Source organism: Rana temporaria, chromosome 5 (assembly GCF_905171775.1).
Source record: "Rana temporaria chromosome 5, aRanTem1.1, whole genome shotgun sequence".
Taxonomy (NCBI): Eukaryota; Metazoa; Chordata; class Amphibia; order Anura; family Ranidae; genus Rana; species Rana temporaria.
This window is the reverse complement of record NC_053493.1, coordinates 42245492-42261253: the sequence shown is the minus strand read 5'-3', so window position 1 is coordinate 42261253 and position 15762 is coordinate 42245492. Positions and strand designations below refer to the sequence as shown.

Below are 15762 nucleotides of genomic sequence, written 5' to 3'. Positions count from 1 at the left end.
CTGTAACTCAACACAGTAATGCGAGGCTTTCTCCCTGGTGTGGAGAAAGCCTCTTGAGGGGGGAGGGGGCGAGCAGGCAAGTCAGGACACTCTCTACTTTGCAGATAGAGAAAGGAGCTGTGTGTTAGTGGGCGTCCTGACACTCCTGATCGCCCCCTCCCCCCTCAAGAGGCTTTCTCCACACCAGGGAGAAAGCCTTGCATTACTGTGTGTAGTTACAGACAGAGGAACAGGAAGTGAGGATTTCTCAGAAGAAATAAGGACATTTAAAAGCAAAATGGAAGGATGAGGTAAGTGAAGGAGGACTACACTAAGGTAAAGGAAGCTATTTAGGGATTTTTTTTTTACCTTTACAACCCCTTTAAGAACAAAAGATGATCAGGACAGCCGCACTCCAATCCAACGTAACTTTAATGTAAAAACCTGGAAACAGGCACTACAAGTCACAGCAACGGAACCTAGGACAGCTTTTCTTTAATACTGTAAGGGAATAACACATGGGTATACATATACTGTGTTTCAGAATGTGGAGGAGAAATTGATGGAAGCACCGGGGCTCTGAGCTCTCCTAATTACCCCAACCTGTACCCACATGATCGTGTTTGTGATTGGAGAATAAGGGTACCAGAAGGGAGGCGGGTCACTCTGACAATTCATGACCTACGGCTGCAGGACCAACAGAACTGTGACTATGATTATGTGGCTGTAAGTTGTGTGTTAAATATTAAAGCTGAACTCCAGGTATACAGTGTTTATAGAAGATGTTTTGTCTGCCAAATGATTTGCTTGAGTGAAAAAAATCCTGCGCATACTAAAAAAATTTATACAACAATATACAAAAAAGGAAGTCGCACTAAGTGATAAGTAATAAGATGTGCTGAAACCAGTGCAAACCATATGAAATCAAAAACTGACATCAATAAACATGCTGTGAACAAATAAAATGGTGAATGTAATGACACAGTTGTGGATATAACCACAATCAGCAAAGCAGTCCAACATATGCAAGTGTTCACATTCAATGATCTCCCCAGTGAGAAAATCCACAAACGGTCCTGGAAAAAGTGATGACAGAAGCACCTCCACCACGGTCACACACTGACTCTTACCAGAAATAAATGATCTCTAAATTATATGAGATCAAAAACAGCATAGACGGATGATATCCTTTGAATAGTATCGCCAGCCCAAAGATGTTCTCACTGATAAGTTGCCTCCAGTAGTGCCCCAGTATAAGATATATGAAGAGAGAAGAGGGAACTCGCATAGCATAAAATCTTCGGGTGTTTATTATAAAATATAAAGATGTACACTTACATCAATGATGAAAACATGGAGCATATAAAAATAGCAAGCCGGCCGGCTTCTCGAACGTGCAGCCTGTATCTTCCAGGTCTGATCACTTGACGCGGTGACGTCAGAACGTCGCCTCCCAACGTTTCGTCTCTATGGGGATGTGGTCACGGGATACTAGGCAATTTCCTTTTCAATCTGCAGTCGCTGTAATTTTCTGTAAAATGCATTGCAATGTGGTTACCTGGAGGTGTTCTGGAGACAGAATGTGTACAGAACGCCCCCCCAGAAACATAATTTCCTGCTTGTGTGATTGGCTCACCGATTTTCTCAGAAGTCTACACTAAGATACAGATTTCAGGTATCCTCTGCAACAAATATGTCATTTTTGGTGAGATACTCCCAATAGGAAGACGGTAGACCCAGCAGCATTCCTCATTAGAGCTTTGCAGCTGCTGCAGCTGATTGATAATTATGAAACAACTCTCCACTTTCCACATGGACACAGACAAACACACAGCGATTTCTTCAGAATAACAAAAGGTAGGAATCTGCAACAAAGTATGTTACAATCCTTGTAATGTACATAGATCACTCAGAGGGGAATGTTTTTTTCTCAACAAAAGTGGAGCTACTCTTTTTAAACTATTCATTTTAGCTGTTTCCATTATTAAAATAAATACATACAGTATATACAGTGCCTTGAAAAAGTATTAATTCCCCTTGACATTTTCCACATTTTGTCATGTTACAGCCAAAAACATAAATGTATATTATTGAGATTTTATTAGGGTTAGGGGTATCAGAGTAAAGGGGGCTGAATACAAATGCACACCACACTTTTTAGATATTTATTTGTAAAAAAATTGGAAAATCATTTATCATTTTCCTTCCACTTTACAATTACGTGCCACTTTGTGTTGGTCTATCACATAAAATCCCAATAAAATACATTTACGTTTTTGGTTGTAACATGACAAAATTTGGAAAATTTCAGGGGGTATGCATACTTTTTCAAGGCACTGTATAATTTTTATTTTATTTTTACAAATATGGAAAGCATCAATTGACATCCAGTTCGAAAGGCATGGTGGGCTTTCTCATGAGAAAGCACAGCATCGCCTACCTGCTTATTGGCAATGTATGTGCAACTGATTCTTCAAGGAAAGATTTTGTGTCCATTTTTGACGCATTAATTTCTCTATTTGAGCAAAACAATTACAAATGTAAGTGTATTTAAAGCACATACATGTGAACCTGACCTGGCTTAAAACAGGCACTGTGTGGAAATGAGCATTGTGGTGCCTGTAAGTACCTGTGTTAACCACTTAACCCCCGGACCATATTGCTGGTCAAAGACCAGAGCACTTTTTGCAATTCGGCACTGCGTCGCTTTAACTGACAATTGCGCGGTCGTGAGACGTGGCTCCCAAACAAAATTGGCGTCCTTTTTTTCCCATAAATAGAGCTTTCTTTTGGTGGTATTTGATCACCTCTGCGGTTTTTAGTTTTTGCGCTGTAAACAAAAATAGAGCGACAATTTTGAAAAAAAATTATATTTTTTACTTTTTGCTATAATAAATATCCCCCAAAAATATATAAAAAAACATTTTTTTTCCTCAGTTTAGGCCGATACGTATTCTTCTACATATCTTTCATAAAAAAACGCAATAAGCGTTTATTGATTGGTTTGCGCAAAAGTTACAAAATAGCGGGGTAGTTTTATGGCATTTTTATTAATATTTTTTTTTTACTAGTAATGGCGGCGATCAGCGATTTTTTTTCGGTACTGCGACATTATGGCGGACACTTTTGACACATTTTTGGGACCATTGGCATTTTTATAGCGATCGGTGCTATAAAAATGCATTGGATTACTATAAAAATGCCACTGGCAGGGAAGGGGTTAACACTAGGGGGAGGGGAAGGGGTTAAGTATGTTCCCTGGGTGTGTTCTAACTGAAGGGGGGGTGGACTCACTAGGGGAAATGACTGATCGCTGTTCACACATTGTACATTGTACACGTCGCCGCGTCATCGTCGCCGCCACGTCACCGCGTTTTCTGTCCGCGGAAAATTTGGTCTGATGGTGTGTACACACATCAGACCAAATTCTGCCAGCAGACATGTCCGATGAAAACGGTCCGCGGACCGGTTTCATCGGACATGTCTGGTCGTGTGTACGAGGCCTCAGTGTCAGTTTTGTCTCCCGCAATATCACAGTCCTACTATAAGTTGCATTTCTAGTAAAAAATAAATAAATTAAAATATCCCATAGTTTGTAGACGCTATAACTTTTGCACAAACCAATCTATATACGCTTACTGGGATTATTTCTTTACCAAAAATATGTAGCAGAATAAATGTTGGCCTAAATTGATGAAGAAATTAGATTTTTTTTAAAAAAATTTGTTAGATATGTATTATCGTAAAAAGTAAAAAAAAAATTTTTTACAAATTGTATTTTTTTGTTTATTGCGCAAAAAAATAAAACCGCAGAGGTAATCAAATACCACCAAAAAAAGCTCTATTTGTGGGAAAAAAGGACATCAGTTTTATTTGGGTACATCACTGCACGACCGCGCAATTGTCAGTTAAGGTGGTTGTAAAGCCTTTTCACCTGTGCTGCAGCTCCCCAAGACCCCTCCTTTTTCTTACCTGACCCGATCCGATCCAGTGATGTGCACGAGTGCAGCGGCTCCAACCGCTGTCTCTCTCCTCAGTGGACAGACTGATAGCAGCAAGAAATATTGGCTCCTGCTGCTGTCAATCAAATCCAGTGACACAGGAGTGAGGGGCGGGGCCGCATAAGTATTTAAGTCGCTAATTCACAGCCTACAAATTGCTATTATATTAAACGTACTTTTTTGAGGTGTGGATTTCAAGAACTATAAGGAAATGCACTTAGAAATGTATTTTTGTTTTGTATAAACTCTCTTTGAACACTGTCAAGGATTATTATTTTTTCCCCAAAAGTAGTATTAAACTCTTAATTCTAGTACTCTTGTACAAATATCTCCTGTAACATTTTCTGTTAATTCTTTGTTGATCTCAGGTATACAATGGTTACCGGACCCAGTCACCTCTCTTGGACAAGCTTTGTGGCAATGTTGCTCCAGATACAGTTATCAGATCTTCTGGGAACACCATGAGAGTTATATTTGTTACCGATGGGTCTGTTTCCAATGGAGGTTTCAAGGCAACGTTCACTTCAATGGAAGATGCAGGTAGTGGATCATTTTGAGTGTAAATAGTATAGAACTTATTAAAAGATCTTTAAAACTTTCTTTAAAGATAACGCCCAGGAAAAGAAAACTTCTAAAAAAAAGTTGGAATTTACATATAAGGGATCTGTTATGCCTGCACATGATTTACATGTATGCCCATTTAGTCCTGAGACTTACAGCCCCATCATACAGCTCAGCCAGGAATATGAATAAAATAACTCCAACAACTCCACACATCGGTGGCGTCACTGGAATCCAGGTTTGATCTCTATGACCAAGCCCTATTGAGTAGAAAACATCAGTGGGGGTGCAGTCCTAGAGTGGAGACTGTCATTGTAGCACTTGTGGTTGTTCCCTACAATAAATGTGGATTCCAGTGACGCCACCGGTGAGTGGCTTTCTTTTATATTTGCACTGACTTCATGAGTGTGGATGTCTAAGTTTTATTTGTTTGTGTAGTCAGAATTGTACAATACAAACCAAGCAGGGAAAAGTGTAAGGGGGTAAATAGATAACCAACATGCATTATAAATTGTACATAATAGGGACTGCTGAGCTATAATAAACATAATACAATAAAACAATATCAAAACAGATCGTAGAGCCATCTGAGCTTTGAGATCAAACAAACTTTAAATAGGTTATCAGCCATCAGAACTAGGTATGGGCAAACAGTTCGGCCCGAGCATAAGTTCGGGCTGACCTTTGATTGTTCGGGTGTTCTGGCGAATACCGAACAATATGCCGAGTTCGGGGAAAAATTGAAAGCCGCGGAACCCCGTTAAAGTCTATGGGACACTAACATGAAAAATCAAAAGTACTAATTTTAAAGGCTTATATGCATGGTATTGTCATAAAAAGTGTTTGGGGACCTGGGTCTTGACCCAGGGGATATGTATCAATGCAAAAAAAGTTTTCAAAAACTGTAATTTTTTCCGGAGCAGTGATTTTAATGATGCTTAAAGTGAAACAATAAAAGTGAAATATTCCTTAAAATGTTGTACCTGGGGGGTGTCTATAGTATGCCTGTAAAGTGGTGCATTTTTCCCATGTTTAGAACAGTTTTTTAATAAAGGACTTGTCCCAAGCTGGCTCTTGTTTTTTCTCAATTTTTTTACACTATTTTGGGTGAAATTGTAGGGGTACAATGTACCCTGTTACCAATTCAAATATGGGGGGCCGGGATCTGGGGGTCCCCTTGTTAAAGGGGACTTCCAGATTCCGATACCCCCCGCCCGCAGACCCCCACAACCAGCGGGCAAGGGTTGTGGGGATTAGGCCCTTGTCCCCATTAACATGGGGACATGGTGCCTTGGGGTCCAGACCCGAAAGCATCCTCCCCATGTTGAGGGCTTGTGGGCTGGTACGGTTCAGGAGGGGGGCTCTCTTCCTGCGGCCTGCCAGGTTGAGTGCTCAGATAAGGGTCTGGTATGGATTTTTGGGTGGACCCCTACGCCATTTTTGTTTGAATTTTGGCGTAGAGTTCTCCTTAAAATCCATACCAGACCTGAAGGGGACCCCTAAAAAATTGTTTAACAGATTTGGCGCAGGGTTCCCCTTAATATCCACACCGGACCTGAAGGGCCTGGTATGGAATTTGGGGGACCCCCACGCAATTTTTTTTGTTAATTTTGGTTCGGGGTTTCCTCCTTATATTCATACCAAAACTTTTTTTGTATTGATACATGTCCCCTGGGGCAGGACCCAGGTCCCCAAACACTTTTTATGACACTAACTTGCATATAAGCCTTTAAAATTAGCAATTTTGTCGAGACCCGACGATTCATTATAGCTGCGATCAGTTTTAAATTACTTTTTTCCTTTAGAAATGTCATTTTGCTGCAGGGAGTGTTCTAAACATGGGAAACATGTGCCAATTTACAGGCATACTATAGACACCCTCCAGGTACAAAATTTTTAAAGGAATATTAACCTTTTATTGTTTCACTTTAAGCATTATTAAAATCACTGCTCCCAAAAAAAAATGACGTTTTTAAAACTTTTTTTTGCATTGATACATGTCCCCTGGGGCAAGGCCCGGGTCCCCAAACACTTTTTATGACAATACCATGCATATAAGCCTTTAAAATGAGCACTTTTGATTTTTCATGTTCGTGTCCCATAGACTTTAACAGGGTTCACGTGTTCGAACACATTTTCTGCCTGTTGAGCAAGTTCTGGTGCAAACCAAACCGGGGGGTGTTCGGCCCATCCTTAATCAGAACTACTGGCTTAGCTAGAGGCATCAAATACTGCCTCTAAGTAAAGTAATAAGGTCCTGGGGTCGCCTAGGGTGCCCCAGGAGCTATGAAAAAATTTCTTTGAGGCACTTGGCTACAAAAAAGGGGGGAAAGAGGGGTTAAAGAAGAAAGATTACACATGAAAGGTGGAGGGGGAGCAAGGAGGGCACGAAAAAGACGTATGATCAGAGAGATAAAATAGGGTCGCAAGGTCGCTCGCCCAGGGCCAGATTCATATAAAACCCAGGAATTCACCCGGGTTGCGAAACCTCTTGTAAATAGGCATCCATGTATATAAAATGTTGCCATGGTCTCCAGGTGTCCCGAAAGGTCTCCTTTCGATTGTATAAGGTCCCTGTAAGGTCCTCCATGTCCCTAAGTTCATTCATTTTGGAGTACCAAAGAGACTTTGATGGCGGAACCACAGATCTCCATCGCAGAGGAATTTAGGCCTTAGCAGCGTTCAGCAGTTGGATCGTGAGGGAGGTCTTATATGTGTTGATGGCCTGTGTTGTGAGATGCAGCAGACACGCCGCCGGGTTTCCTGCTAGATCAACATTGGTCAGATCTTTAATGGTAGAGGTCACCTCCTGCCAGAACGGTTTGATTATTGGGCAGTCCTAGAAAATGTTTGATGTCCAACACCGGCTGTTCTTGTGGAAGCATGGAGGAGCGTCTTGGAGCAGAGAGGAAACTGTCATGGTTATATCCGAATTTTTAACAGCTTCTGATTTTAAAGTTGTAGTCCGTGGGCTAGATTCTGGTAGGGGCGCGCATAGTTACGGCGGCGCAGCGTATTGTATTTACGCTACGCCGACGCAACTTACAGGAGCAAGTGCAGTATTCACAAAGCACTTGCTCCGTAAGTTGCGGCGGCGTAGCGTAAATGGGGCCGGCGTAAGCGCACGTAATTCAAATGTGGAATGCATGCGCCGTCCGTGTACATATCCCAGTGTGCATTGCTCCCGAGTACGGCCCAACGCCGTATTGGTTTCGACATGAACGTAAATTACATACAGCCCTATTCGCGAACGACTTACGCAAACGACGTTAAAAATTCAAATTTCGAAGCGGGAACGACGTCAATACTTAACATTGGCTGCGTCTCCTAATAGCAGGAACAGACTTACGCCGAAAAAGCCTAACGTAAACGATGTAAATAAATTGCGCCGGGCGTACGCACGTTTGTGAATCGGCGTATCTAGGTAATTTGTATACTCTACGCCGACAACAACGGAAGCGCCCCTAGCGGCCAGCGTCAGAATTCACCCTAAGATACGATGGCGTAAGAGACTTATGCCAGTCGTATATTAGGCTAATGTCGGCGTATCTAGCTTTCTGAATACAGAAAGTAGATACGCCGGCGCAGCTTTGAAATTATGCGGCGTATCTATGGATACGCCGGCGTAATTCTTTTCTGAATCTACCCCCGTGTTTTCTATTAGATCTGTTGAAACTAAGATATATGGTAATCCAGCTGGGGCTTAGCAAAATTGATCTTGGTCTACCAAAATATATTGTTGTTTAGGCCAATTAAACAAAGCTGATAAGAGTGGGCATTTCTTAAATCTGTTCAGTTTTTTTAATTATAAATTGTGTATGGAATGTGATAAAGACATAATAATAATGAAATAAAATAATTTTGTCTTGAAGTCTGCGGAGGATCACTAATGAAACCTGTTGGAGGTAACTTTACATCTCCTGGATACAATCGTGTCACAAATTACACCAAGAACCTAAACTGCGAGTGGGTCATTCAGAACCCCAATGTCTATAACTCCACTACGTACATGGAGTTTAAAAGATTGCAACTGGAACCACACCCAAATTGCCTGAACGACTTTGTGGAGATCCGATTAGGTGAGAAGAGAAGTGTAATTATGTAAGATTATTATGGTGTGGTAGCTGCATACATTTTCCTTTTTTCCAGCTTCTTTTGAGTTATTTTACCTGGTAATCCTGCAAATAACACACTTCCTGAGTGGCTACATGACTAGGGTAGTTCAGATATCATACTACCCCAACCCAAACCATGTACCAAACACTCCCCATGACTATTGAATAAGGACACTATCACTGTGTTGGATTTAAATGGCCGGTTCGGCCTTAATTAACACAAAACCAAATAAAAATATAAACATTAATAAATACTCCAGCTCCAATCTGAATAACTGGTTGCCGGTCCCTGATAACCCCATCTTCCCAACTTTAGAATCTGTGGTACCTCTAAGTTAGCATCTGTCCCCAGCCACCAAAACACCGCCTCAAGGACTCTTTAGCCACAGACCTCTACCACCTTACTACCCGGTAGTCTAGACTGAAAACAGAACGACCGGGAGGACTCCACACCTGAGATGGGTCCCACTGTTTCCGCTCAAATACCTCATGTTTTATACCTATCGTCAAGGACCCAACCGTAATGACCATCTTCTTCATCACAGCCAAGTCACTTCCACTAGGGCGGGAGGGAGGGACGTTCCACTACAATTTCTGCCTCTGACTGCTGTGCCTCTGCTCCACCCCCACCCTACTATCTATACAGCTTCTCTCCGTCTCACGTGACTCCTCCAATCTGTTAAGATCATGTACTTTTTCTCTGACCACCCTGACTTAACCTATTCCTTTCTGGTAGTTACTTCCACCCCATCATGTACGTCCTGCGCTTACATTTCTTTCCAGCTGCGTACATGTCTTCACTCCTCCACTGTATCTATGGAGGGATCCGTGGTTGCCATTCTAGGCTGCTCTCCTGCTATAGACTACAAACATCTACACATCTGAAGTACAGTATCTCCTCATCTTAATTACACAGGGGCAGGGAAATTGGTAAATTACAGAAGATAGCCAAGAGGGGAGATGTTCTTTGTCAGCTCTATGACCAGTGACACTGCATTTCTGGCAATATCAACAGGTATTTTTCCTGTTGTTGCTAAAAATGTTGGTAGTTTGAAGAAAAAAAAAAGAAGTAAACTAATGCAGCTACCGCATCTAAGGACTGTTAACCCCAATATTTTGCATTTTTGTTCTTGGGTTTAGTAATCTTTTACATTGAATGGTAATAATTGTGGAGTTGGGGGAGGTAGGCCTAATATTTCCATAGCCCAAAATTCTACATATTGTGACAGCAGGCAGGTAAAATCGCCCGGTTACATCCACTATGGAAAATATGTATGTCACAGATTCAGGCTTTATGCCAATTTATACCACTAGGGGGAAGTGCTGGGAGTCATGCAGGGGAAGAGTTAATGAGCCCAGCTGAAGTAAGTCTGCTCATTAAGACCTCTACTAAAAATTACCAGCATGCTAAGGGAGGTGTTCCAACCTGGAACCATTTCTGTGTGTGTAGAGACTGGGGAGCATCCTGTCCTGTCCTGTCCTGTGAGACAAAGCCTGTGTGGCAAACTTTTAGTAAGTGGTCCAGCTGACCATGTTTTCTTGGCAGCAAGCGAAATATTGCTCTCTTTCGGAGCTAGAAGCACCTTCACTATCTGACAATTCCAGCTGGGCATCATGGTCCCTATCCCTGGCTACTCTTATAGTGACTGTAGCAGTTGGCAGGAGTAACCATTGTGCAGTTACATATATTGTAGGTTGTCTTGCCCCAGCTCTCCCTACCAGTGCAATACTTACCTGTCCCCAATCCAGTGAGGTATCGTCACACGGGGGGGGGGGGGGGGGTGGTGCTGCCGCAAATTGAGAAGCGGGGGGGGGCCTTTACAAAAAAAAGAAGAAATAAAGAAAAAAATATATATATTAAAAAAAGGGGGGTAGCCATCTGGGGCCTTGGGGACCTCTGGGCCCTTTAATTAAAAGAAAAAATAATAATATATATATTTTCTTTTTTTTAAAAAGGGGGGCCCTGGAGACCTATGGGCCCTATATATATATATATATATATATATATATATATATATATACACACACAAATTATTATTATTTTTTGTAAACAGGAATTACAAAAAAACTGGGGTTGCCATCCGGAACCTCTGGGCCCTTTAATAAAAAATAAATAAAAACAAATATATAAAAAAATAAAAATAAACATTTATAAAGAAAAAAAAGGGGGGGGGGAGTTTCCATCCAGGGCCCTGGGGACCTCTGGGCCCTTTAAAAAAAAAAAAAAAAAATATAAACAAAAAAAAAATCGTTTATAAAAAAAAAAGGGGGGGTTTGCCACATGGGGCCCTGAGACCTCTGAGCCCTTTAATAAATATATATATATATATATATATATATATATATATATATATATATATATATCTAAAAAAAATAACTAAAAAGAAATAAAATATAAAATAATATTTTTTTTTATATAAAAAAAGGGGGTTGTCATCTGAGGCCCTGGGGATCTCCGGGCCCCTGGGGACCTCCAGACCCCTAAAAAAAAAAAAAAAAATTGGCCCTTTAATAAAAAATAAAATAATAATATATTAAATTTTTTTTTTTTTTTTTATAAAAAATAAATAAAAAAAAGGGGGGTTGCCATCTGGGGCCCTGTGGACCTCCGGACCCCTAAAAAAAAAAAATGTCCCTTTAATAAAAAATAAAATAAGAATATATTAAATATATATTTAAAAAAAAAAAGGGGGGGTTGCCATCTGGGGCCCTGTGGGCCCCTGGGGACCTCCGAACCCCTAAAGAAAAAAAATTGTCTCTTTAATAAAAAATAAAATAAGAATATATTAAAAAAAAAAAAAAATTATAAAAAAAAAAAAAAAAATGGGGGGTTGCCATCTGGGGCCCTGTGGGTCTCCGGGCACCTGGGGACCTCGGGACCCCTAAAAAAAAGGGGGTTGCCATCCGGGCCCCTGGGGACCTCCGGGCCCCTTACAGGTGTAATGCCTGTACCCCCCTGATGGCGGCCCTGGGTATCGTCCTTGAAGTCCCAGGGCAGTTTGTCAACATTTTATGAGCTAAGCCCATGCATGCACTGGGCATTATCCAGTTATTCATACGTGTCTCTTATTAGTTGGCAGGCAAATCTCTATATTGTTTTATTTTATATGACGACCAACCTTTTGAACCACCTTAAGAACAAATCTTAGAAGGCTTGATACATTAAAAAATGCCTGTAATATAAGGATACATTATTTATGTTACAGATGATGCAGATGGGGAGTTAATAAGCAGAGTGTGTGGTAGGAACATCCCGTCAGTCCCTCTCGCTCTCTCTGCACCTCGGATATGGGTACGATTTGTTAGTAACGCTCAGGTGGAAGACATCGGATTTCATGCTGAATATTCATTTACAGGTAAGGTGTCACAACCCCATTGGATGTTCTGTGGTATGCCCTGGTACTAGTGCATTTTGTAATGACCAATCAAGCTGTTCAGCGAGGGCACTGACATCAGGCAAGGAAGCTGGCTGTTTTAAGGTGGCTCCTCTACCAATTAGCTCCTTGATGGACCCTGAAGAACCCCCTACAAGATTCATTATACATAGCTTGTACCTGAACACATAAATAAGCTGCATATTGCACGTTGGTCTTAAATTCCGGATTTTTCTACATAACAAGGGCTGAATTAAGGTAAACTGTCACTTTAAACACTTAAAAATAAAGTATTGCTGGACAGAAGCATATTCCTGCTATAAACCTTCTACGTAGGGAATTAACTTCCGTGACTCCAGCACTAAGCCCTGTACCTCAGGGGCAAATAAAGGAGCTCTCGGATACAAGATTGGCAGTTGGGTGGGGGCTTAGCCTTATGCCGCGTACACACGATCGAAAATTCCGACAAGAAATGTTCGATGTGAGCTTTTGGTCAGAAATTCCGAACGTGTGTAGGCTCCATCGGACATTTTATGTCAGAATTTCCAACAACAAAAATTTGAGAGCTGGTTCTCAATTTTTCCGACAAGAAAAGTTCTAGTTGGAAATTCCGATCGTCTGTATGTAATTCCGATGCACAAAAAAAAAAACGCATGCTTGGAACTTAATTTTTCTCATCTCGTTGTAGTGTTTTACATCCCCGTGTTCTTGACGGTCTGAATTTCCGACAACATTTGTGTGACCGTGTGTATGCAACACAAGTTTGAGCCAAAATTCAGTCGGAAAAAAATCCACGGAATTTCCGATCGTTTGCACGTGGCATTAGAGTTAGGGTAGGTTGAGTCCTTAGTACAAAAAATAAATCTAGGGTCAGAGGGGTGCATAGGAAAGGGTTTTCTAGAGAGAAAATGTTATATGGACATCTTGTGGTTCCTTGTGAATCTTAACTATCAGGTTTCAGTAGAATTATCATTATACAGGTTTTATATAGCGCCAACAGTTTGCGCAGCGAACGGGCCGACCTGTTCGGATCGGAACAGTATGCGATCCGCGGAATGCACCGCCGCCGCGGCCTTAGGAAAGACCGCGGCTTCGGCCTAGCTCCGGAGCGGTCAGCCATCTTGGTACACTCGGCGGCGGTGCGCGCTGACGTCATCACCCCTCCCTCTGCTCGTGGATTGTTTCTATTTTGCAAGAGCGCGCTGCGCCGCTGACTCTGCATGTAACCTGGAGACGGACCGAGTACATCAGTACAGTGATCTGGCTAATGGCTTAATAGCCATTAGCCAACTCACTGTACTGATGTACTCGGTCTAGTAAAACAGTAACACTGTAATTACCATTTTTGCCACTGTAATAATAGTCATAGCCAACATTGCCCCCACCATAGTAAACAGTAACACTGTGTGTGTAGCCATTTTTCCCACTGTAGTGGGAAAAATGGCTTTACACACAGTGTTACTGTTTACTAGTGTGGGGGCAATGTTGGCTATGACTATTATTACAGTGGCAAAAATGACAATTACAGTGTTACTGTTTTACTAGTGTGGGGGCAATGTTGGCTATGGCTATTAATAATAGCCATAGCCAACATTGCCCCCACACTAGTAAAACGGTAACACTGTAATTGCCATTTTTCCCACTGTAATGGTCCCAAAATTGCCATAATGTCGCGGTCACGAAAAAAAAAATCGCTGATCGCCGCCATTAGTAGTAAAAAAAAAAAAATATTAATAAAAATGTAAAAAGACAAAACTTTTGTTTGTCTTGTGTTTTTTTTTTTTTTTTACTGATCCGAAAATGATCCGATCCGTGACTCCTGATCCGAGGATCGATCCGATCCGTGAGTTTTTTGATCCGTTGCACCCCTAGTCAATTGATACAAAAGGTAATAGAATTAGGCCACGCTTAAATTCCAGGGGAAGATTTAACCTGCTAGAATACACCCAAGAGTACTGTGTGGGCTCAACAAACATTTATAATGTAAATGTATTATTATGGTGATGTTTTGCTTTGTCTTTTAGGTTGCGGTGGGGTACAGAGTGGTGTAGCTGGGGTTATATATAGTCCAAACTATCCTGGAAACTACACAGCTGGAAGCCACTGTGCCTGGCACTTGGAGGCCCCAGAAGGAGAAATTATTACTGTAAGTATTATATAAAGACTATCGAGACAAACCATCCCCAAGCCTTGTCTTTACATACTGTGGGGTAGATTCAAATAGCCCGGCGTAAATTTCTGCGGGCGTAACGTATGTCAGATACGTTACGCCGCCGTAACTTAGGGCGCAAGTTCCGTATTCATTAAGAACTTGCGCCCTAAGTTACGGCAGCGTAGCGTATGTGGTCCGGCGTAAGCCCGCCTAATTCAAATGTGGATGATGTGGGCGTGTTTTATTTAAATTACTTGTGACCCCACGTATTTGACGTTATTTACGAACGGCGCATGCGCCGTCCGTGAAAGAATCCCAGTGCGCATGCTCTAAATTACGCCGCAAATCGCCAATGCTTTAGACGTGAACGTAACTTACGTACAGCCCTATTCGCGAACGACTTACGCAAACGACGTAATCAACGGAAAATTTGACGCTGGCCCGACGTCCATACTTAACATAGGATACGCCTCATATAGCAGGGGTAACTTTACGCCGGAAAAAGCCTAACGTAAACAACGTAAAAAAATGCGCTGGGCGGACGTACGTTTCTGAATCGGCGTATCTACTTAATTTGCATATTCCTCGCGTAAATCGACGGAAGCGCCACCTAGCGGCCAGCGTAAATATGCTATCCTAGAAGTTACGCGGCGTATCAATAGATACGCCAGCGTTACTTTTTTCTGAATCTACCCCACAATGTGTAACCTGCCAGACTTCATCCCTTGGAACTTGATGTAAAGGAGAACAGAAACCTGTAGACTGGTTAAGTGATATTACTATACAGTTCTTTAAAAGACCAATTAAAGGAGTTGTAGAGGTACAATTTTTTTTCCCCCTAAATATCTTCCTTTACCTTAGTGCAGTCCTCCTTCACTTACCTCATCCTTCCATTTTGCTTTTAAATGTCCTTATTTCTTCTGAGAAATCCTCACTTCCTGTTCTTCTGTCTGTAACTCCACACAGTAATGCAAGGCTTTCTCCCTGGTGTGGAGTGTCGTGCTCGCCCCCTCCCTTGGACTACAGGAGAGTCAGGACACCCACTAACACACAGCTCCTTTCTCTATCTGCAATGTAGAGAGCGTCCTGACCCTCCTGTAGTCCAAGGGAGGGGGCGAGCACGACACTCCACACCAGGGAGAAAGCCTTGCATTACTGTGTGGAGTTACAGACAGAAGAACAGGAAGTGAGGATTTCTCAGAAGAAATAAGGACATTTAAAAGCAAAATGGAAGGATGAGGTAAGTAAAGGAGGACTGCACTAAGGTAAAGAAAGCTATTTAGGGGAAAAAAATTGTACCTTTACAACCCCTTTTAATTCAAAAATACAAGTTGTTGAAATGAGAATGAGAGGAAGAGCTACCGGCATAGAAGGCCCAGAGAGGAGGCACATACAGCGCTAGGTTCCCCAGCATTTGCAGGTAAAACTAAAACCATTCACCAAAACACTAATGCTAAGCAGTAAGCACTGCAATTACAGCATACTAAAGGGTTCAGTGTAATCCTCTATATCCAGTTCTTCTTTTCTTTCTGCTCCTTGCATCACCAATAATATCTGAACTTCCAAGGCAGCTTTGAATC

At 41.7% G+C, this 15762-nt stretch overlaps 1 protein-coding gene across 1 annotated transcript in view; it reads left to right on the top strand.

Moving 5' to 3' along the window:
* The window catches only part of CUBN (cubilin), a 365663-nt gene that overhangs the window by 259075 nt on the left and 90826 nt on the right, over nt 1-15762 (top strand). Inside the window, exons 48-52 of the mRNA XM_040352464.1 lie at nt 524-705; nt 4349-4520; nt 8414-8620; nt 11863-12012; nt 14055-14176. Of these exons, the coding sequence (XP_040208398.1) occupies nt 524-705; nt 4349-4520; nt 8414-8620; nt 11863-12012; nt 14055-14176 (833 nt within the window). The remainder of the gene's footprint in view (nt 1-523; nt 706-4348; nt 4521-8413; nt 8621-11862; nt 12013-14054; nt 14177-15762) is intronic.